Below are 20,403 nucleotides of genomic sequence, written 5' to 3'. Positions count from 1 at the left end.
AAGGAGGTTCAAATATATTATTTAAAATTATACAGGTATCCAGTAGAAGAAATAAAAATGAAATAATTATATAAATAGCGAGTATTAAATCCTCTAAAGCTAAATCCTCTTTTATTACAATTAATAAACCAAGAAATAGAAGCACAAGCATTTTATCTAAGATAATAGTGATTATCCTGAGATAATTAAGAGGTTAACTCTGAGGGTGCAGGAATAGGAATGAGTGGAAAGGGACTACTGCTTTTCATCAGAAACTCTTAAGCACCATTAAGGAATACCATATATTCCTTTAATAATAAAGAGACTCCCATTTAAAGAACCTAAACAAATGGAGCCCCAAATGGGGACGAGGGCTTATAATTCTGTAAACCTTAAAGTAATGCCTGGGTACATCCCAGAGTATATTGGGTAGATAATTAAAAAGCATTGGCAAATTCTGTTGCAGGACTGGAGAAAAAATATGTAACTATTAAACTTTCCCACCAGGGGAAACCCCTGATACTCTCTCAAACACTAGAGACTCCCAAGTCATTAGGCCAAGTCCTTGACCTTGAGGTTGCTCTTAAGGAATTTATTTCTGTAGTGGAGAGGCTAAGCCTATCTATAGTTATGCCTAAGAGTTATTCCAGAAAACCTCTTTTGTTGCTCAGATGTGGCCTCTTTCTCTCTAAGCCCCACTCTGCAAGTAAAATCATTACCTTGGCCACTCTGTGGAATATGACATCCCTTGCAATGTGGGACATGACTCCCAGGGATGTGCCTGGCCCTGACCCGGTGGGACTGACAATACCTTCCTGACCAAAAGTGGGAAAAGAAATGTAACAAAACAAGGTATCAGTGGCTAAGAGAGTTCAAATAGAGTCAAGAGGCTATTCTGAAGGCTACTCTTAGCAAGCTTCAGCAAGGTATTGCCAACTGCCACGGTCTGCCAAAGCCCAACCAACCCATTCCTGTTAATCCTAAAGAACTACTAGGGCTCTGAGATTCTACAAAAGTTTCATGCGTTTAGATAACTTTCCAGAAAACTACAACCTTCAGATGGTTCCTAGGCCAGATAAGTCCTGAACCCCATTGGGGCCAGCCAGCCTCTCCAAGAACACCAACTAGTTCCATCCCTCATCTCATACTGTCGACACCCCTTTCCAACATGAAAAAGATAGAAAGACATAGCCTACATACCCTTGAAGACTGGGAGTAAGATCAAAGGAAAAGGAGGCGGTATAACAGAGAAGATAGGATTTAACAAATGAGTATGACAGCTGAATCATTATACTGATATTTCTTTTAGTCTCCAGTGTCTTGGGGCACCGAGAAGGAAAAACCTGAAACTGTGGCACTGTATCCCACACCAAACTTTGAAACCTGTTCTATAACTATGAGTTATAATGTACTTTGAAACGTATTGCTTTTTGGTATACATGTTGTATTTCACAATAAAAAAACGTTAAGAGAGAGAGAGAGAGAGACAGAGAGAGCGAGACTCCATATCACTCTAGGCTGTCTGTTCTGCTGTTGAGAAGTTCTTCCTCATGTCTTAAAGTCTAACTCAAACCTTTCTTTAAAGAGGTCTCAGATCATCTTTCTCTTTTGACCTCAATGGGAAAGGTGGAGACTTGAGTATTCCTTTTTACTTGTAGAAATTCAGGGCCAAGCAGTCAAGCAGGCTCCAAGGCCCACCAGGAATCAGATAAATGCTTACCCAAGGCCTCAGGGGAGGGGAGGGGCTAGTTATCAGGGGAGAGGGCATTCTCAAGCTACTGGAAGGAAGGTAAGGAGGGCAGTGGTCTCAGAGTAGTTAAGTCAATATTGAATCAAAGAGCTCTCCACACAGGCCATGGAGCTGGTATAAGCAGATTCCAGCCAGACAGCCCAAGCCAGCTCTGGGAGGTCCTGCTAAAAAAGACAGATGGCAAAGAAAGCAACCGGTACACTCACCTCTCTCTGAACTATTTCTCTCTCCCACCTCAAACCCCAAGGGCACTTTGGCTAGCTCTACCATGTCCCAGGATAATTATTAAAAGATTACTTCCAAACCTCTTACCAAAATCAAAGAATCTCAATTTGTGGCTTTGCAGTAAAAATGTTCTTACTATGCTGTGTGAACCCAGCTCTAAGAAGGCAGGGAAACTAGAGGAAATATGCCTTCTGGTTGCGGATGCTTCCAAGCAGTAAAACTGCTCCTAAAAAGGGGGGAATGAATTGAGGAGACTACCCTCTAGATAAAGAGGAGGGAAACAAGGGAGAAGTGGGACAAGACCACCTCAGAACAGGCCTAGAGTCAGAGGATGAATGGAACTTCACATGCCCTTTTCACAGGCCAAGAGAGAGACATAGCATAGGAGGCAGCAACTACTTTCCTAAGATCCAGTTCACTACCAGTTTTCTTGTCCAGCCAGTTTCCTCAAAGGGCTTTCCCACAAACATACTTTCCACCTATACAATCTGGAGCTATGGATCAAGCAGGGGAGAACCAGCACAGGTGGTCAGCAACTTTATGCAGTGGGATAAAAGCAAAGGAGATGAAACAAGCAAGGCTGGAGCTTGTCTTTCAAACTGACTTAATCCTATGGCTGTAGATGAGAAAGATAGGACAGAGAGACTAAGATGAAGGAAAAGTCTTAGGACAACTAAACCACTACTAATAAATACCTGTTGTGTGAGGAACACAGAATGTTTCACATATAAACCAAGTCGAATTTCCCCTCAACCCACATCCTGCCATTAGCCAGTTACTGTACTGATGCCTACAGAGTGGGCCATTTTCCCAAAAGGTCACTTTAGAGGTCAAACGAGGAAGTCACATGCTGAACCCAGGAGTCCTGGTTCTGAATGTACAAGTTCTTTCCACTGTTTCATGTTCGTTTTCCCAGTTACCCAACGCCCTATCCTCACCACCCCCGCCACTCTCCAACCTCTTCCCTGGCCTGTATTCTCATGAAATTAACCAAAACTATGCTAGCAAGCCATAGACACCTAAACTTATTCCTCTAAAGCACAGGAAGGAGAAGAAACTATTCTGTGAACCCTTTAAAACAAGCCTAAAATTAAATAATCCTAAACAAAATTTCTCACAACCTCATTCAGTTTCCATCCAGTCTTGTGCATTCCTCCTACTCGTTGCTCCTGAGTAGTGAACAAAGTGTAACATGATAGGGACGTCATCAAAATTTGCTCCATCCTTCAGAAACACCCTTCTGTCCTGAAAAGACTGAGACAGCTGAAGGTCCTCCTCCTCCCAAAACACTTCTTTTCTTAGTTCAAGGTCTGGCTGATCCTGAAATAAGTGGTATGTGATGATAAGAAGTTTGACATAGACTACACAGAGACCACAGGGAAAACGGAACCAAGTGTCACAAGAGTCAGCAAAATTCTCGAAACTCGAGGGAGAAGAATCAAATTTGGAAAACCCCAACAGGAAGGGGCCTTGTCAGAGTTCTCTCCCTAAGGAACAAACCTCCAGAGGCTGGGAAATTAGGGAGGGAGGAAGAGGGAGGAAGCTAAACAAAGTTACAGGGGTCATACAGCATCCCAAAGAAAAGTAAGGAAGGCGGTCAAAGCAGAATGTAAATCATACTTTGGGAATGATGATAAGGACCTGCGATCTCTTAAAAAGACGAGAATAGACTCTTGGAAGCCAGGAGTCAGGTGGCTGGCTGGCGCAGAGGTAATGGAATCAGAAGAAGCAGAGGAAGAGAGGGCCACATTTTTCAGCTCAGGGAAATGGGAACCCAAAGTCGGGGTTGTACAGGCTTCGGAGGAAAGGGGCAAAACAGGAAAAGGAATAAAGGCGGTGTCCATGGGGAAAGTTTTGGGCAAAAGCACAGACGATAAGGAAAGAGAAACAAGGATGGACATTACGGTAGGCGTCTTGATGTGGAAAGGGTTTAAGACTTAAAAGAAAATCGGTCGGTACGGAGGCAACAGGAATAAGAATGAGGGAGGGGGGAATCCCCGGGGCAGGGGAGGAGCTAAACTGTACGGGAAGCCAAAAAGCAGAGGAGAACCCCCAGGCCTGAGCGAAAAGGGTGGAGAAGGAGCCCGGGGTGCAGCTGCCGGCAGGAGCGCGGCTCTGTGGTAGAACCCAGGCGGGGGAGGCTGTGCGGGACAGGGGAGCAGAGGGTCCCCTCCCCAGACGGTAAGGACTCAAGGGAGAAGAGTCGCTTACCTCCGGGGACTCCCGCGGAGGGGGTGCGGGCGGTCGGCGTCGGGCTGCCGGCACCGCTGCCTCAGCAGCAGCGGCCGCTCCCGGGATCCATGGGCCGCCTCCGCTTCCCTGACAGCGGTGGCGGCGGCTGCACCAGGCCCCGGCTGCGGGGCTGCCCTCGGCACTGCCTGAGGGGCCTTCGCGCTGCCTCAAGTTCCACCGAGCCGTCCAACCTCCTTTTCTCCCCTCCGCAAAACCAAGGCAAAACCCCAGCAGGTCTCGAGGTGAAATTCCTTTCCTGAGTCCAGGCCCCTTCCCGAGATGTGCTTCCCTGCCTCCCTGAAGCTCAGTACCCTACCGATCCCATAGTAACCAAAGAAGTCGGGTGAGTCGCCCGGGCCGTGCCTGCTCAGAAACAGAAAGGGGTGGGGCAGAGGTATTTGGAGCCTGGAGTGGGAGGGGAGGGCGAAGGCCTACGGGTGGGAGGTGGGGCCAACCTTAGCGGGGCGGGCCTACGCGCCTGCGTTTGCGCCCGCTAAGGAAGCCGAGAGGGAAGCGCATCTGCAGCGCGAGGGCGAGGGCTCCCGGCGGTGAACCCGGCTGGCGGGTGGGCGTGGGAGAGACCACGCGCGCGGACGACGTGGACCTGCGCCCGGCTGAGCTACCTGAGTTGCCGTAACTGCTCCCCGTGGCATTCCCCGGTCCCCTACTCCACGCTCCTCTCTCAAGCTAGCCAGGCCGCGGGGTAGACTCCGGGGCCAGGGGAGAGGGGAGAGAGAGGAGGGGCCTTTTCCTGCTCATCTTTAAGGATGATGCGAAGGTCACGCCCCTTGTCGCTTCAGGAATGGCCGGACCCAGCCGTGCCAGCCTCCCGCCTCCGAGCGCCCTGCCCGGGCAGCCCTTGGCCTCCAGCCTCCGGACGCCGAGCCCTCCGGGCAGGGCCTGGACAGGGCCGGCTTGGAAGAGGTGAGTGAAGTGACGACGGCTCGGCGTGCACAATCCCTTTCAAGCAAAACCAAACCATCCAGGACAACAAACAAACAAACACTCCTGCCAGTGGCGTCTCGGGGGGTTTCGTGTGTCTAGGGGGGTTGGCATTGTTGAGAGCCCGCCCCTGCTCGGAGCCTCCCTCCCCAACGCCGGTCGCGGCCTCACTTAATATTCTCCATTGAAGGCTGGTGATTTGAATCCCGGTCTTGGATGCCGCCTTCCTGCCACCCACAGGCCCTTGATTTGGGATGACTGATGTTAACGTGCTCTTAGAGCCTCAGGTTCCGTGTCAGCAGAGTGGATGCGGTAATGCGAGTGCCTTACGGGGCTTTCTGAGACCCCAGAAAGAGTGCCGGTGGCTCCCTTAGTGCCGTATTACTCTTACTGGGACAGCAGAGTGGATGGAAGGAAAGAGGGTCACTGCCTCAGGGTTTAATTGGATGGCAGAATAAACATATAGCATGCATAAAAAGTGGAACAAATGGGTACCAGTTGCTGAGGAAACCGAGGGGCATTAATACGGGAGGCCCGGCCATACAGCATAGGGTGAATGAATGCATGGAAGGCTTCTCGCAGATACTGTGAGCCATGTCTTGGCTGTTGGTTATGACCCAGTAGAGCAAAAGAGAGCATTCTGAAGGCCAAGAAATTGTATGTCAAAGAACAGAAATGGAAATTTGCTCAAATCATGAGGAAAGGGTCAGCAGATTAGGTTAAAGCAGGAGCACAGAAATGAAAGATGAACAGAGAAGGAGGCCATGAGGGCGAAGGACAGTTTAAATTTATCATCACTGGTCTGAACTGGGGAATGGTGAGTCCATCTGTCAGGCCCAGCATGGACCCAGCTTCCCGCCAGCGCCAGGCAAGTGTCAAGAGCTGATGGTGAGTCTGCATTTGCCTCGGGTTTAAAATGACCGTTTCCCCTCACCTCAAGACCACAAGACTAGCCCCATGAAACGCTGTAGAAAGATGTGAGACTGCCTATTTATTATAATAGAAGTTTTTTTTTCCCAAGGACAGAAAAACAACATTTTAGAAACATCTGTTTAAACTTTAACTGGGAACTTTATATAACTTCAGGTAGTGAAGTCCTTTATTGATTAAGTGAGAACCCCTTCTGTCCCCAAATGATACACACATACAGAGTATTAAGTGGAAGTTTCTCTCAAGTTTTCTGTGTTTGTGTCTGTAAGCATTCATATACTTATGTTTCTTTGCATCTCATGACTTTGACTTTTTCTGGAGTGTTTTTGGTTTGTTTTTTTTTTTTTTGTTCTGGTCACCCTGTTTCTAACAGTCCCCTGCTCCCTTAAGTCAAAGTGCCTCAAGGCAGAAAAGTATTCAGTTTTGTATCCTAGCTATAACCCTGGTTTCTACCACAGGAGAAAAAAAAAAAAAAAAAAAAAATATATATATATATATATATATATATATATATATATATCCAACAGATTGAATGCAGAAGCAGCTATCTATGAGAATCCAGCTGTCTTCTGTTCATCCAGGTATTAAAGAGATTTCAGAAATGCAAAACAATGCCAGTTGTCTCACTAATTTTTGGGGGGTAGGTAGAGTGGGAAAGCAGTTATTTTTCATAAAGGAACTAATAAAAATATTTTAAAATATTTTGACTAGATCTTTTTTCTTTTATCCTCTTCCTTGTGCCCTTCTTTCTCCTCAGTTCTTGATTGTCAAATTATAAAACTGAAAGCTGTTCTATTTATTACTTCCCGTATTACATTTAAAAAGCACAACATTTTTAATATTCTGAAACTCCCCACCCCATTGAATCTTTTTATTCTATTGGATTTTGATCGAAAACATCTTACCCCAGCTGTGGGCCCCTGCAGCTGGAACCCAGGCACCTTGTATGTATGTGAACTTGCTTTGGTGGGAGAGGATGTCTGGACCTTGCACACTGGGATTGGGTGGGGGGGCAGAAAGTGCCAACAGGGCAGGGAATGTCATTTTATTTGTCTTATTTAAATAACAACAAATTAAGGAGGAAACTGGCTTATTATTGAAGATGATAAAAAATGGTAGGACCCAGCTTCAGTTACATCTTAAACACCCTTGGGGTTAAAGAAATGATAAAAAAGTGAATTTTTTCCTGAACCACAGAATTTTTTTTCCTGAACCTGGGTCATATTTTCAGGGAAAAGAAAAAGGAGCTAGCAGGTATTGCTTATGCCTCTGCAGTGTATGAGTACAAATATTACTTCATTTATTCCTAATTATAACCCTGTGAAATAGATTTTATCTCATTTTAGGGAAACTGAGCTTCAAAATGGTTGTTTTTCAAAATTGCTTTACTTCATCTCATAATAATAAATACATTTTATGTCGTGACGAGTGAAGAACAAACACATGTCTTAACTGAGGTAAGTTTCATGAAACAATATTTACCTTTACTATAAGCAGCACACTCTGGTATTTTTCTATTTCGTTATATTTCTTTTTTTTTTTTAATGCTGTTTCCAACCTGCTAAATTGATTTCACAACCCATGAATGGGTTGTAATCTACAGTTTGAAAAAAATCTGGGCTAAATAAAAAATTTGAAATGATGCAGTGAGTGGTAAACCTAAGATGTGCCCCTACTCATGCTCTACCCAGTGAGCAGCTGCCTTCCCAGCTTAAGTCGCAATACATGCGTATATGTATGTGTATACGTATATACTTAGCTTTATCCCATAGGATGGTGTGCGGTTTGAAAGGATGTATGTGCCCTACAAAAACCATGTTTTAATTGTAATTCCATTTTGCAAAGGCAGCCATTTCTTCTAATCCCTACTCAGCACTGTATGTTTGAAACTTTGATTGGGTTATCTCCCTGGAGATGTGACTTGATAAAGAGTGGTTGTTAAAGTGGATTAGGGAGAGTCATGTCTCCACCCAGTCAAGGTGGGTCTTGATTCATTTACTGAAATCCTATAAAAGAGGAAACACTTTGGAGAAGGCGGGAGATGCAGAGAGAACAGAGAACAGCAGCAGAGCCTCAAGAAAGCCGCATAGAGAATGCTGCAAAACCACGGAGCAGCGAGTCCACAGCCAGTGGCTTTTGGAGATGAAGAAGGAAAATGACCCAGGGAGCTATAGAGGAAGCTAGCAATGACACTGTGTTCACCATGTGCCCTTCCAGCCGAGACAGAAACTCTGACCACGTTTGCCATGTGCCTTTTCACTTCAGAGAGAAACCCTGAACGTCATCAGCCTTCCTGAAACAAGGTATCTTTCCCTGGATGCCTTAGATCGGACATTTTTATAGACTTGCTTTAATTGTGACATTTCCACAGCCTAAAAACCGTTAACTTGCAACTTATTAAATTCCCCTTTTTTAAAGCTGTTCCATTTCTGGTATATTGCATTCCGGCAGCTAGGAAACTAGAACAGATGGAATCAGCAGTATAATCCTAGATGAGGGAGTATCCCTACTGAGGAATCATAATGAGACAAAATACTTGGACAAATATATAATGTACAAATTTCCTCTTGGTTAGTATGTGTATGAAGGTGGCATTTGCTTTGATTTCTAAAGAAAGCTGATTGTTAACTGCAAATTTGGGGCTATAGACTAAAGATGTAGAGTTTTTGTTGGTTTAATAGCAAAAAGTTATTTGAAATTTTAGTAAATTATATTTGGTATTTACAAGAGGACTAAAATGGGAAAGAAAACACTGAGGAGAAGTTAATGGAAGTGGCAAACAGGGAATTCTAGAAGAGGGAGAGTAAGGAATGGTGGAGATGATGCAATAGTTCTCCAAGTCTTAGTTTAGCCCTTCCACCTAATAACCTGGTGATAATTCAAACTGTAGAATAATTGTTTCATGGCAGATTCTTAAAATAGGGTGAATGAGGCCACTTAAAAATGGGTGTAATGGGGGACAGTGTGATGTTGGCTCAGTGGCAGAATGCTTGCCTGCCATGCCAGAGACCTGGGTTGGATTCCTGGTGCCTGCCCATGCCAAAAAAAAGGTTGTATTGGGAATATTTATGTTGTATATATGTTTCCACAATTAAAAACAAAGCAAAACAATTAAAGGTAAATAAATGTAATAACGTGATCCCGAACTGGCTCTAATGGAGAAAAGGCTCTAAAGGACATTAGGACAACTGAGAAAAATTGGAATATAGAATGTAAGCTTTATATCAATGTCAAGTTTCTTAACTTGATATTCAATTATATTAGGAAATATCCTTGGTCTTAGGAAATGTACTAGAAGTATTGTGTTCCAGGAACATAAGGTATACAACCTACTCTTAAAGGTTTAGAAAGGGGGGGGAGAGAGAGAGGGGTGGATGGATGGATAGAATGATACAGCAAATATGGTGAAATCTTGAAAGTCGGTAGATCTGGGTATTTGGGTGGGGTGTATGTTGTAGTTCTATGCATTTTTTGTATTATTTTTGCAACTATCCTGTAAGTTTGAAATTACTTCAAAATAAGAAGTTAGAAGAAAAAAAAACTCCACAGAAATGACTCCAAATCTGAAAATTATCCAGTTGTCTTGTCTCCCAGAGTGGATATATACATCCCCAACCCCCATCATGGTGAGGACAGGATTTCCTTCAATGCTTCATCTAGTCTATCACTGGTGATTTATTTTTCCATGTGCTTTTTGCCTCCAGTCTGTCAGCACCTGCGTCTAGTCCAGCATCTCCTCCCACATGGAGAAGGCCAGCTGGTTCCTTTGACTCCAGTTGCTCCTACCGCTAGTGCAAAATTCACATATTCAATAAACAAACACCTATAATGGTTGTGTTGTTTTCTTCTTCTAGCTTACCTCTTGCTATTCTTTATACACTTCTCTTTACTGAGTGTACCACATGCTTTTATTCACATCCCACAACCCCTGCTTTTCCTGGAATTCCTTCCTCTTTTTCACTTATCCTAGCCGTGTTTACCTTACAGACCTAACTAAAGCCTACCTTTTCCACAAAGTCTTCCCAATTGGTTCAGCCCAAACTGAAATCCCAACTTACAGCTTTTATGTAGTTGAAAAGCGTGACTTAGCTCTTTTACCATATGTCTTACGCTGGTTTCTCTTCTGAGGTAGATTTTTCCACCTAACCCCTACTCACCTCTGACTGGAAGTCATCCTTGATTCCTGTCTGATTTATATGTTTTCCTCTGGCTTACTTCTAATGTGTGCTGCTTTCGTTATTTACTTGTCTGTCTTCCAGCTAGAATGCTTGAAGGCAGAGTCTTGCCAACTTCGCATGCCCAGCTTCTAACACGGTGCCTATCATTTAAAAAAAAAAAAACCAAAAAACCACAAGGAGGAAAATATCAAAACCACAGTAATGAACTCTTACTTCTGGCATGGTTAAGAAGGGCTCTATGTTAAACTACAACTAGGTCCTGGATAAATTACAGCAAGCATAATATTTGACATGTTGCAGGCTCATTAGAAAGTAAGGAAAATCACTAAAAGAAAAAATATACTATATTAAGGTGACCCTCAGTGAAGGGTGAGCAACATGCAGGAGGGGCAGCAGGTTTGCCCTGGGACAAAGGCCAGCGTCGGCACTGGGAGGAACGGGAGAGAATCTGGGGCTGCCGAATTAACCCTGGACTTGGGAAGGCGCTGACAGGGCCCTGGAGCAAGAGCACCCCTGGCTCCTGGCGTCAGCAGATGCAGACCCTCTGGAGGAAAGTGCCCTCCCTTAGGCCCCAAGGATTCCCAGAACAAAACAGGAGCTGGTAGCCAAAAATACACACTACACAAGGAAACAAGCTACCATGAGCAGGAATCAACAGAAAACAACAAAAAAGATTTAGAAATCCAAGCTCATTTACCGAATATAAAATAACAATCCCAACACATTTCAAAGAATCGGTATCCTAGAGATTAGTCTCTGAGCACAAATGACTAAGCTGAAAATCAATATCAAAACAGATAAATTTCAAATCTGCAGACATTTGAAAACTTATCCAGCTTTTCTAAATAATTAATGAGTCAAAGTCATAAGGAAATCTAAATGCTTTAGAGCTAAATAATGAAAATACTGTACTAAATAGAAGAACTTATGGTGGGATATAGAAAAACAAGTTGGTGAAATCTTACAACGGAAAAGGAGACAGCCTGAAAAAGTATTAGCTAACTGTCAGAGTAAAGATGTTCGAAAAGAACATAAAATTAAACTGAAAGGAAGGAGATAGTATATATAAATCAATAATTAAAGAAATGTAAAACACATGGAATAGAATAAAGCCAAAAATAAATTTCTGGTGCAATCAAAACAAAAAAAATGAGGGAAAAGACACAAATAACAGAAGACATGAAAAAGCAGAAATGACTACCCAGAGAGCAGAGGCATAAATAAAAAAGAAAATATGAGCTTTATGCCAAAAAAGAAGACACTAAATGCACAAAATCCTAGAAAAATGTTTTACCAAAAACAACTCAAAAAGAAACAGAAAGCTCAAATACCCTATAATTATTAAAGAAATTGAATCAATAGTTAAAATTTTTTCCCACAAAGAAAGCGACTCAGGTGGCTTTACAGATGAGTTTTACCAAACTTTCAAGGAACAGCTCATTTCAATCTGATGTAAACTCCTCCAGAGAATAAGACAAGAGGGAAGAGTCCTCAGCTCAGGGATACACAGAGCAAAGAACCATCTTAAAAACTTTTTTAGAAATCTTCCTATAAACAAAGGCACCGACATATACAAGAGTATTCATAGCAGCATTGCCTCTAATAGCAAAAACTGAGAACCCCAATATCCATTGGTAGGTGACTGGATAAACAACTTCTTATTTATGTACTTGATGGAATATTATACAGATGAAAATGTACAATTCCTGTCTATTTACAACCACATGGATGAATCTTGGAAAAAAATGTAAAGTGATAAAAAGCAAACTGCAGGGGACTATTAGAGTATTAACATTTTTTGTAAAACTGAAAAACAAGTAAAACTAAATAATACATTATTTTAAGGATATATACAAATATACGTATGTGTATATATAGCAGATAATAAATACAAAATCAAGGATAGTAGTTAACTCTAGGAGAGACAGGACAGGATAGGGGAGTAACACAAGTAAATTCAAGGTATTTCCAATATTTTAATGTTAAGTTGGGTGATGGGTTATAGGTATTCATTTTATTATTATGCTTCATAATTTATTTGTTACATATCTCTTTATAAACATCAAGTATTACATATAATTTCAAAAAATATGCCATGGTCAAAATAAATGAACAAATGAAGTCTCCCTGAAACAAAATCTATTTCTTGGGAAGAGCCAAGATTCCCACACAAGCTACCCTATGCAGAAGACAAAATAGTTCCTCAATAAATATAGATTTACTACTTTCCCCAAGGACACACCTGGAGGTCTGTATTCCCTCCCTGACACGGAGAGCTAAGCCTTCGGCTCCCCAGGACTCCAGCCTAAACCCTCCATCCCGGCTAAATCATGACATGACAAGACGCTGACACCTGGTGGACACAGAATGAATTTAATGAAATGAGTAGGAAGTAAATCTTTCACTCTACTTGGTCAAAGTGGCAGAAGGATAAGGGAAAGGGAAGGATGGATGAGAAAAGTAAAATTCTGAAACAGGAAAAGTAGCTCCAACTCTGAGAATATAGGTGAAAAAAAGGAATTATCTATATGAGAAGTGTGAAGAAAACCCCTAAAAGAGAATGATTTTCCTCTTGTTCTTTCCAAGATAGGAACAAAAGAAGAGAGGTCACAGCTGCAGTAAGGGAAATACAAGACTATAAGGACAAAAAGGAAGCAGGTCTTGCTGCCCTAACCCAGCAGGCTAAAACCACGTTCCACATAGTAGCGGCCAGGTGAAAGCTTGCTCCTCCCACCTCCCCATTTAACCTTTGGGTATCTGTGTGATTCTCAGAAGGCAGAGCCCATCCTTTTTGCCAAGTGTAGCCCATGAATAAGAAAAAATTGTATACAGTCTCTTTGCAGCCCAGCGATTGGTTGGGGATAGACGTGTGACCCAGGCTGGCCTCATTGGAGTGAATCTCGGGGCTTTTGCTTGATGAATTGTCCGCACAAAGATGCCCTCTCTCTCTAGTTGGACATAAATGAAACATAATCCCAGGAATGCTGGCGGTTAGGCGGTGACCCCACCTGAAGAGTTTAAGGGACAGCAGAGCAGAAAACTTCTGGTAACTAGAGGCATGCTGAGCTGCTGGATGGCGCTGGAGCCAGCACTATCTCTGGGCTTCATCTTTTTAAGCCAGTTTAAGTTACATTTTTTTATGATTTAAAACCCAAAGATTCCTGACCCATATATTCATTGTATTACCCCCATCCCTATCTTCCCATGATAGCACAGGGATCCAGGTAAAAAGGTCACTACACGTTTATTGGTGACACTAAAGTTAAGGTATGGAGTTGAGGTCAGAAGCAGGAACCAGGCACTAAGTACGACTGGGGGCCAAGCTGTCTACAGAGGAGAATGGACTCCTTTAGGAAAAGAACAGCCAAAGGAGATGCAAGTACAGAGAAAGGCCTCTGCTAGGCAGACAAAAGTTAGCATATGATAAAAACACTTCCTCCACACCTACCACGGGGGTTCTGCTTTGGGGTCTTTACATTCGTGGGGTAAGGAACTCTGAAACACATGCCCCTTCAAATCTTTATTACCCTGTGTTGCCGTGTCCACCTCTCCCTTCACCAGTCGAAGAACCTCCTTCTCCTTCTGGCTTCTACTGCCCTTGATGACACTCACTTTAGGGGGAGCAAATGGAATTTTATCTTCTGCTTCTTTGGCATGCCGGAAACAGGGGCCCCTTCCTCCTTTGGAAACAGCACCATCTCCCTGACCTTGGATAAGCACTGTCCCCTTCTCAGCCTCTCCTGTTGGTCCTGGCCTCGCTGACCCTCCAGCTGAGTTGCTCTCCCCTCCAGAGTCCCAGGTCTCCCGTGGAAAGCTCGAGGACTGGGCAGAGTCCATGACAGTTGCTGACTTTTCGGGCGTAGAATTCTTTTCCCCGCTTCCACCTGATTTTTTTCGAGGGCGCCCCCGTTTTCTTTTGGCATCACCTCCTGCATCCTCTGTATCCTGCTTTGCTGCTTTAGCTGGTGGATCCTGCCCACTGGCCTCACTCATAGGCACTTCTGCTGTTCTCTTGACACCTTTGTCATGGGGTCCAAGGTCACCCCCGACACCTACCTCCCTGTTCTCGGTGCCCCGGGTCTGAGTGAGACCCCCAGGTGGTGCTCGCCCAGGCCCAGCAGGAACAGCTGGTAAGATCATGTTAATGATGGGCACGGCTGCCTGGGGTCCCCCAGGCCTACTGGGAAGAGGCAGCGTAGCCACTTTCAGAGGACCTGAAGAAAGCTTGGGGGCCAGGATAGGTGGAGAGACTCGGATGGACCGAATAAGTGAGCGAGGGGTCCGGGGAAGGAGCAGAGGCAGCCGAGCCACCAAGGCATTAACCTGTGGGTTACTGGCTGCTGGGGCTGGGGTCTCGGCTACACTCTTCTTCCGATCTCCACGCACTGTGGGGGCAGCTCCAGCCGGGGGTTCTACTTCCTTGGGAGGCTAAAAAGTAAAGAGAGTAACACAAGGGGTGAGTACTGGACAGTGAAGGACACAGAGGCACAGGAGGTCAATAACATGGGAATTGCCGGTGGAAGGTCTAACAAGCCCCACCCAAGCCCAGGGCAGCAAACCCAGGCCATCAACCTCCGCACCTGGGCTTGCCTTTCGGGTTTCTTATGGGCTCCACCTTCCAGGTTCTCCACACTGTTCTTGGGTTTAGATGACCGCTCCCGAGGGGCATGGTTGTCCTCTTCTGCTCAGGTGCCAGAGGAGGCAATAAAGTGAGAATGGAGAGGAAACTGAGGAATGGAGGAGGGAGGCGACTCTAACTGAGGGTGACAGGGGAAGGTAATCTAAAGCATGTCCTAGGAGGGTTTCTAGGACAGAAAGGAGGTCCAAGGTGTCTCTACGCTAGTATATGATGAGCCTCTGACAGAGAAAGCAGCTGAGGGTTTTGTAAGACCTACGAGAGCGTCCACCCACCAGCAAGCCCCATGGCCTTGAGCACATGAGCGTGTGCAGACCGGGCAGAAATGAGATGCTGCTGTAGCAGGAAGCGGGCGACCTCAACAATGGAGCTGAAGGACCGTTTCAGGATTCGCTCTGCCCAGTCACATGTCAGGGCGCAGGCTGCCTCGACCAGCTCGTCCCGTGGTGCCGGGGTTACTTCTGGGCCCATTTCTGGCTGCAGTGGTGAAGAACAGGCCCAATATACACTCCACACTCTCAGATAACAATATTGGCCAGAGCTGAGACCAGACTTGGGCTGAAAGTAGCCTCTACCCATCCTGACTCAGAAACCCCCAAGATCTCTTCATTCTCTGCCTCAGCCAAAAGTAGGCCAAAGGTGCTCAGTGTATATGTTGGGAATGTTTGTGTTTCTTGTAATTTTTTTTTTAATTAATAAAAAATTAAAAAAAAAAATAGGCCAAAGGGCATATCCTATATACTCCAAAACTATGTCCATAATAAACCCATATGCTATGTCAGCCTCAAAACGTGTCCCAAAGACTTCTGATCTGTACCTGGGAGCAAAGGATGTGATCACAGTTTTCTGTTACTTACACTCTCAGAGCCCTTGAGATCAAGTCCAGGCAGGGGTGGCATGGAAACCAAGGTCTTCCTCCGAATGCCACTATAGCAGTATCTATTGCAAGTTAAGAAGCACCAACACATGGGAAGCCAAGCCCTTAGGACAGCTATGCTGCTTCCATCCTTGGTGCGCCACACCCTAAGTTTTCCTCCCAGGTACCCCGACCCAACCTCTCCAGCTAAGGATACTTGGACTGGCCACGGCCACCAAGCCTTCGGGCCTTGATGTCAGGGAAGATCTCTCTGATGATTTTGCCAAAGTTGGCTGTGCTGAGTGGGCGGCAACAGGCAAGGCTCTCACAGTACTTCCTGAGTGAATGGGGGACAGGACAGAAGATACTCAGAGAAGGAGCCCAGGGGTGGGCTCGGAGGGCCCCTAAGGATCAAGTTTGGGAAACCCGATCTTGATCAGTCAGGCCCTATCAAGGCAAGGGGTTCTTTAGGGAGCAGGGGGGTCAGTCCTATGCCCGCTCCATCACTCTACCCACCCACCGATAGGCATCATAAACGCTTTGCTTTGGCAGGCAGGTGTCGGTGTGCTTTTCTAGGTGGTTGCGGATCCACCTGTAGGCATACATATACTCCTCGTTGCTGAGCGTACTTGGCTCTGAGCTGCAGGGAGAAGTAAAAGGAGAAAGGGTTAGTAAGATCCCAGTAGTTGTCCCAATTCTACCCAGACACCCCATCAGTAGGTACCGACCAGATGAGTCCACTGAGAACCCACCCTTCCCACCAAGCCAGGGCAGGACTTCTCCTTCTTGATCAAGAACAGCAGTTACGAGTCTTCCTATTCACCCTTCCCCTTTGCAGTCAACCTTTATCTAAGAATCCAAAGCCTCTGACATCTAAAATGCTAGCCCAAGCCTACCTTTTGTCTCCAGTGCTGGGCCCTGAGGGGAGCTGCAGGTAAAGATACAGCTTGTCGTTGTCTGAGAATTTCTGTACGTCTTGCTGAGGTGGGGAGGCGGGGAGAGGAGACACAGGCAGGAGAAACACTAAGGCCAAGAAGGTCCCATCTAGGCCCCTCTGCTCCTTACCATAAAACCTAGCTAGCTTGGGGACTTGCATACTGAAAAAGGACCTTAGCACTCATTTGAGGATGGGTGTTCAGCCTATGCACTGCCACAGCGAGGGGAGGTGGAGGGGATTAGCCACGACTTCATGTGCCCCCGGATTCTATGTAAGAGGTCACAAGGAGACGAAGTGAGATGTTCAAGGTCAAGCTGGCAGCAAGTTGAAAAACCAATTATCTTAATAGGGCAGAAAACACTGCCTCTCCCACAGAAACCTCTCATATACCTGCATCATCCTCACTTTCCTTGCCCCCCACCAACTTCATCTCGCTATGGCCCCTTCTCCAGATTACTTACCAGGATTCCCTCCACTTTGTTCTGCACAGCTTTGCTGTGGACAGGAGGAGAAAGCAGAGGTCACCTACAAGCCATCTCCCACCCCACCCCCTGTACCTCTGTCTTACTGCTAGGAAGGGGAAGAGGACGGAGAGGCTTAGCAGCCCCGGCAAGTCTCCCCTTGGTCAGATGCACTTGCCCAGGCAGAGGAAACTGGTGTAGGGAGGCTGGACAGTGCTGCCAGGACGGCAGCCAGGGTCTGGAGCCAGATTGGGAAATGGTAACTGAGTACTTACGAAATGGTACCTCGGAGCTTCTGAAGAAGGGTGGTGGGTTCCCCGGCCTCAGTGCTGCCTGGGGGGGGCCTAGCCCCAGTCTTTGGGCTCTTAGCATCAGGCTCATCTTCTGCCATTCCGGCATGAGGACTAGAGTAAAGGGGAGACAGGCCATGCAGATTTAACTCTCACTGACTTCTCCACTCCTCATCCCTCGATTCAGAAAGAGAAACAGAAACAAGGCCTCTGAATTTCCCCAGCACCCCTTTCCTGGCCACCTGCCTTCTCTACAAATTACAAATTATCCCCTCACTCCTCTGGGCCCATATATACCCAAAAGGGATCTTTGCCATCTCCATTCCATGCGCCCTGCCTCTCCGAAGTCTCCCAAACGCGGAAAACCATAAAGGGAGAAACGGAGGGCCTGGGAGGCCACGTTTGAACGAACTTCTGCCTCTGGCTAGGGATGGCGCTCCTGCACCCACCCACCCACCCCAAACACGAACCCCAAAACGACACCCCCAGCAGTAACAACCTACAAAACAAAAGTTCTCCAATCCTCGCAGACACTCCTTACCACTGAATCTGCCCGGGGGTCAAAGAGAAGAGGACACGGCTTGCCGCTGCAGGCTGGGGGAAAACCGGGCCCAACTTGTCCTTTCTGAACCTCGCCACGGCTTCCCCCGCGGCTCCCCCTCCCCACCTCCGGCCCCTGCGTCATCTCCTCCCGGACCCCCCGCGGACCCCCCAGCCCTTCCCCTCGCCCGGCCCCCGCCTGCTGCGGAGCGAGGGGCCCGGGCTGCGGCCGGGCGGAGGGGAAGGGCCGGGGGCCCCCACGCGGGGAACGTGCCCACGCGGGAGAAGCGGCTGGGAACGCAGCCAACGCCTGTTTTGCTCTCCTCCCCACTCAGCGCCCCTCCCTACCCCCACAGTCGCCTTCCGAGCCAAGCCGCGACCGAGGCAGGGGAAAAAGAAACTACCTCGCAGCCACCTCGCCTCCAGCCCGGCCCCGCGGCCGCGGCCCCGCGGCGCGCGCGTTGCTTTATTTTCTTTTTTCTGATTGGCGGCGGCAGCCGCAGTCTGCCCGGATACACGGGCTGCGCGCACCTCATTGGTGGACGGTGCCGCGGGACCCCGCCGCTGGAGTCTGCCTGGTAACAGGATCCCATTGGTCCACAGGGGAGGGAAAACCCAAAGTTGATCTCGTTTGAGCCGAGAGGGGGACGTCCGGCTTAGGTTTCGGTTAAAGCTGGGGTCGGTTGGGGCCGCGGGTTTTGACAGCCTCTTCTCTTAAAGGGGCCGCGGGGCGGCGCTGTCTCTTCTTCGCTCCATCCCCCCTTCCCACATCAGTGGTTCAGCTTATCCTTGGGTGGTCAGAGCCACGGGAAGACGAGTGGGCGATAAACAGACAGTTGAGGGGTGGTGGTGATGGAAGTTCGCAGAAAGCTCAGACAACCCGCTTTTAATGAAAAACAAGTTGAACCATTCCTTCCCTTCCTCCCGCGCCAAGCACACGCGTCTAGACAGACACAAACAAACCACCGACGCAGGCTCGGGTTCCGCGCCGGGAGATGCTCCCAGACCCTCGACATGGTGCTCCCAGACCTCGGCACGGTGCTCCCAGACCCTTGACGGAGTGCTCCCAGACCCTCGACACGGTGCTCCGAGACCGCGGCACGGTGCTCCCAGACCTCGGCATAGTGCTCCCAGACCCTTGACGGAGTGCTCCCAGACCCTCGACACGGTGCTCCGAGACCAGGGCACGGTGTGTCACATTAAGCTAACATGTTTTTGTTTTTGTTTTTTTCCCCTTTTGGTGCCCTTTGGTTTCTAAACCGTGTGAACGTATTTCCTTCCAAGGAGTTGTTAATGCATTTGGCATCCCCATAGGTCAGCACACTCTGCAAACCCGGGATTCTGACTACCCGGGGGGCTGGATGCCCACAGCATCATTTTTACCCCCAGAGAGCAAGAGGTCAAGGGTTCTTAACCAGCTTAGTGAAGACTTTTTCGGTCATGAAACTGAGAATCAGATGAAAGCAGCACATAGTCTGCCATGAAAAATGCACACACATATGGACCAAGGTTTGCATCTAATTTCAAAGAGGTCCCAGCTCCAAGTTAACAACCAAGGTTATTAGTTAGTAGGGGATGGAGCCAGGATCTGAATTTAGGCTTTCGGCTGTCTGCATAAAGAATTTACCCTTAGGCGCTGTTGTACATTGTTACTAATATTGGGTTGAAGGTAATTTTTCACTGTAGACACACTGAGTTTTGAGGGCCTGGGACAGTCAGCTTCAGATCCTGTCCAGGTGTTGCAGACATTTGGGACTCAACCCCCATCCTAAGAAGAGCCAGAGACATAGTTTGGGGAGTCTCTCACCTAGAGGAGATGGCTAAGGACAAGAAAGCGTGAAGATCTCAGTGCAGCAGGTACTGAGCCGAGCACTCCACTTGGGCCACGCACAGCAAGACAAGAAGAAGGAGGTCTCAGTGTCTAGTAGTGCAATGAGAAGAGGAGGCCAGACATCGCTTGAAGGAATATTTACTCTTGGGAGGCAAAGCGGAGAAGAAAATCAGAGGAAGAAATAGAAAGGGTGTCATTTAACCTGACATTCAACACGATCGAACCTCAGCGCAGGGTCTTCCTCACGCCTCCCTCCCTGAGTGGGAAATCCGTCCACTGCACAGACTGTGGACCGCTCCTCTCCCTAGAACACCCTTCTCTCCCACTCTCATATCTATTTCACCATCTAATCTAGTTTGCAAGCTGCCAGGATGCGACATGCCAGAAATGGAACGACTTTTAAAAGGGGGAATGTATTAAGTTGCAAATTTACAGTTCTAAGGCTGTGAAAATGTCCAAGTTAAGGCACCGACAAGAGGTTACCTTTGTTACTGGACAAAGGCTGTGGATTCTTTTGCCCAATGTGCTTAATAACCAATTCCTGAGACACCAGGATTTCAAAGGAAGAGTTTACTAGGCACGTAGTAGGAGAGCAGATGGCCAAGCAGCCCCAAAT

The 20,403-nt window shown here is 46.8% G+C and overlaps 2 protein-coding genes and 1 long non-coding RNA gene across 14 annotated transcripts in view; 1 reads left to right on the top strand and 2 right to left on the bottom strand.

Annotated features, from left to right (window-relative positions):
• Nucleotides 1-4,594, bottom strand: part of PI4KB (phosphatidylinositol 4-kinase beta) — a 37,712-nt gene extending 33,118 nt beyond the window's left edge. For 2 of the 6 annotated variants that reach the window (XM_077156035.1, XM_077156039.1), the window contains exons 1-2: nucleotides 4,166-4,594; nucleotides 3,076-3,274 (exon numbers count right to left, since the gene is read on the bottom strand). In XM_077156035.1, coding sequence (XP_077012150.1) covers nucleotides 3,076-3,080 — 5 coding nt within the window. In that variant the 5' untranslated portion in view covers nucleotides 3,081-3,274; nucleotides 4,166-4,594. The remainder of the gene's footprint in view (nucleotides 1-3,075; nucleotides 3,275-4,165) is intronic. The other 4 variants (XM_077156037.1, XM_077156036.1, XM_077156038.1 and 1 more) reach the window with 3 other exon arrangements.
• A 5-nt stretch (nucleotides 4,595-4,599) lies between these two features.
• On the top strand, nucleotides 4,600-9,269 carry LOC143679765 (uncharacterized). 2 transcript variants are annotated; one of them, XR_013173937.1, is made up of 3 exons: nucleotides 4,639-4,889; nucleotides 4,987-5,110; nucleotides 7,405-9,269. It is a non-coding gene; the product is annotated as an uncharacterized LOC143679765 (long non-coding RNA). The 2 variants fall into 2 exon arrangements; XR_013173936.1 differs by lacking the exon at nucleotides 7,405-9,269 and having other exon boundaries at nucleotides 4,600-4,889; nucleotides 4,987-5,200.
• Nucleotides 9,270-13,461: 4,192 nt separating this feature from the next.
• On the bottom strand, nucleotides 13,462-18,432 carry RFX5 (regulatory factor X5). 6 transcript variants are annotated; one of them, XM_077156020.1, is made up of 11 exons: nucleotides 18,361-18,417; nucleotides 17,958-18,010; nucleotides 17,402-17,530; nucleotides 17,127-17,160; nucleotides 16,625-16,707; nucleotides 16,249-16,368; nucleotides 15,946-16,065; nucleotides 15,730-15,811; nucleotides 15,148-15,349; nucleotides 14,817-14,917; nucleotides 13,462-14,664 (listed from the first exon to the last, which is right to left on the bottom strand). In XM_077156020.1, the coding sequence occupies exons 3-11, from the start codon at nucleotides 17,515-17,517 to the stop codon at nucleotides 13,681-13,683; spliced, it is 1,842 nt and encodes a 613-aa protein (XP_077012135.1). In that variant the 5' UTR covers nucleotides 17,518-17,530; nucleotides 17,958-18,010; nucleotides 18,361-18,417; the 3' UTR covers nucleotides 13,462-13,680. The 6 variants fall into 6 exon arrangements, with proteins under 6 accessions (XP_077012135.1, XP_077012139.1, XP_077012136.1 ...); XM_077156024.1 differs by having other exon boundaries at nucleotides 17,920-18,010; nucleotides 18,361-18,405; XM_077156021.1 differs by having other exon boundaries at nucleotides 18,305-18,383.
• Between the last annotated feature and the right edge of the window lie 1,971 nt (nucleotides 18,433-20,403).

The sequence above is a fragment of the Tamandua tetradactyla genome, chromosome 4 (assembly GCF_023851605.1).
Source record: "Tamandua tetradactyla isolate mTamTet1 chromosome 4, mTamTet1.pri, whole genome shotgun sequence".
In the NCBI taxonomy this organism is placed as follows: domain Eukaryota; kingdom Metazoa; phylum Chordata; class Mammalia; order Pilosa; family Myrmecophagidae; genus Tamandua; species Tamandua tetradactyla.
The sequence above is the reverse complement of the archived record's forward strand: the minus strand, read 5'-3'. Positions and strand labels throughout refer to the sequence as shown.

Coding starts and splice junctions, on each gene's coding strand:
- RFX5 (XM_077156019.1), bottom strand. CDS start 18,101: ATGACGCAGGGGCCGGAGGTGGGGAGGGGGAGCCGCGGGGGAAGCCGT. Junction 16,708..17,126: donor ACAAAGTGGAGGGAATCCTG/GTAAGTAATCTG, acceptor TCCCCACCTCAG/CAAGACGTACAGAAATTCTC. Junction 15,812..15,945: donor GGTGGCCGTGGCCAGTCCAA/GTATCCTTAGCT, acceptor AACTTGCAATAG/ATACTGCTATAGTGGCATTC.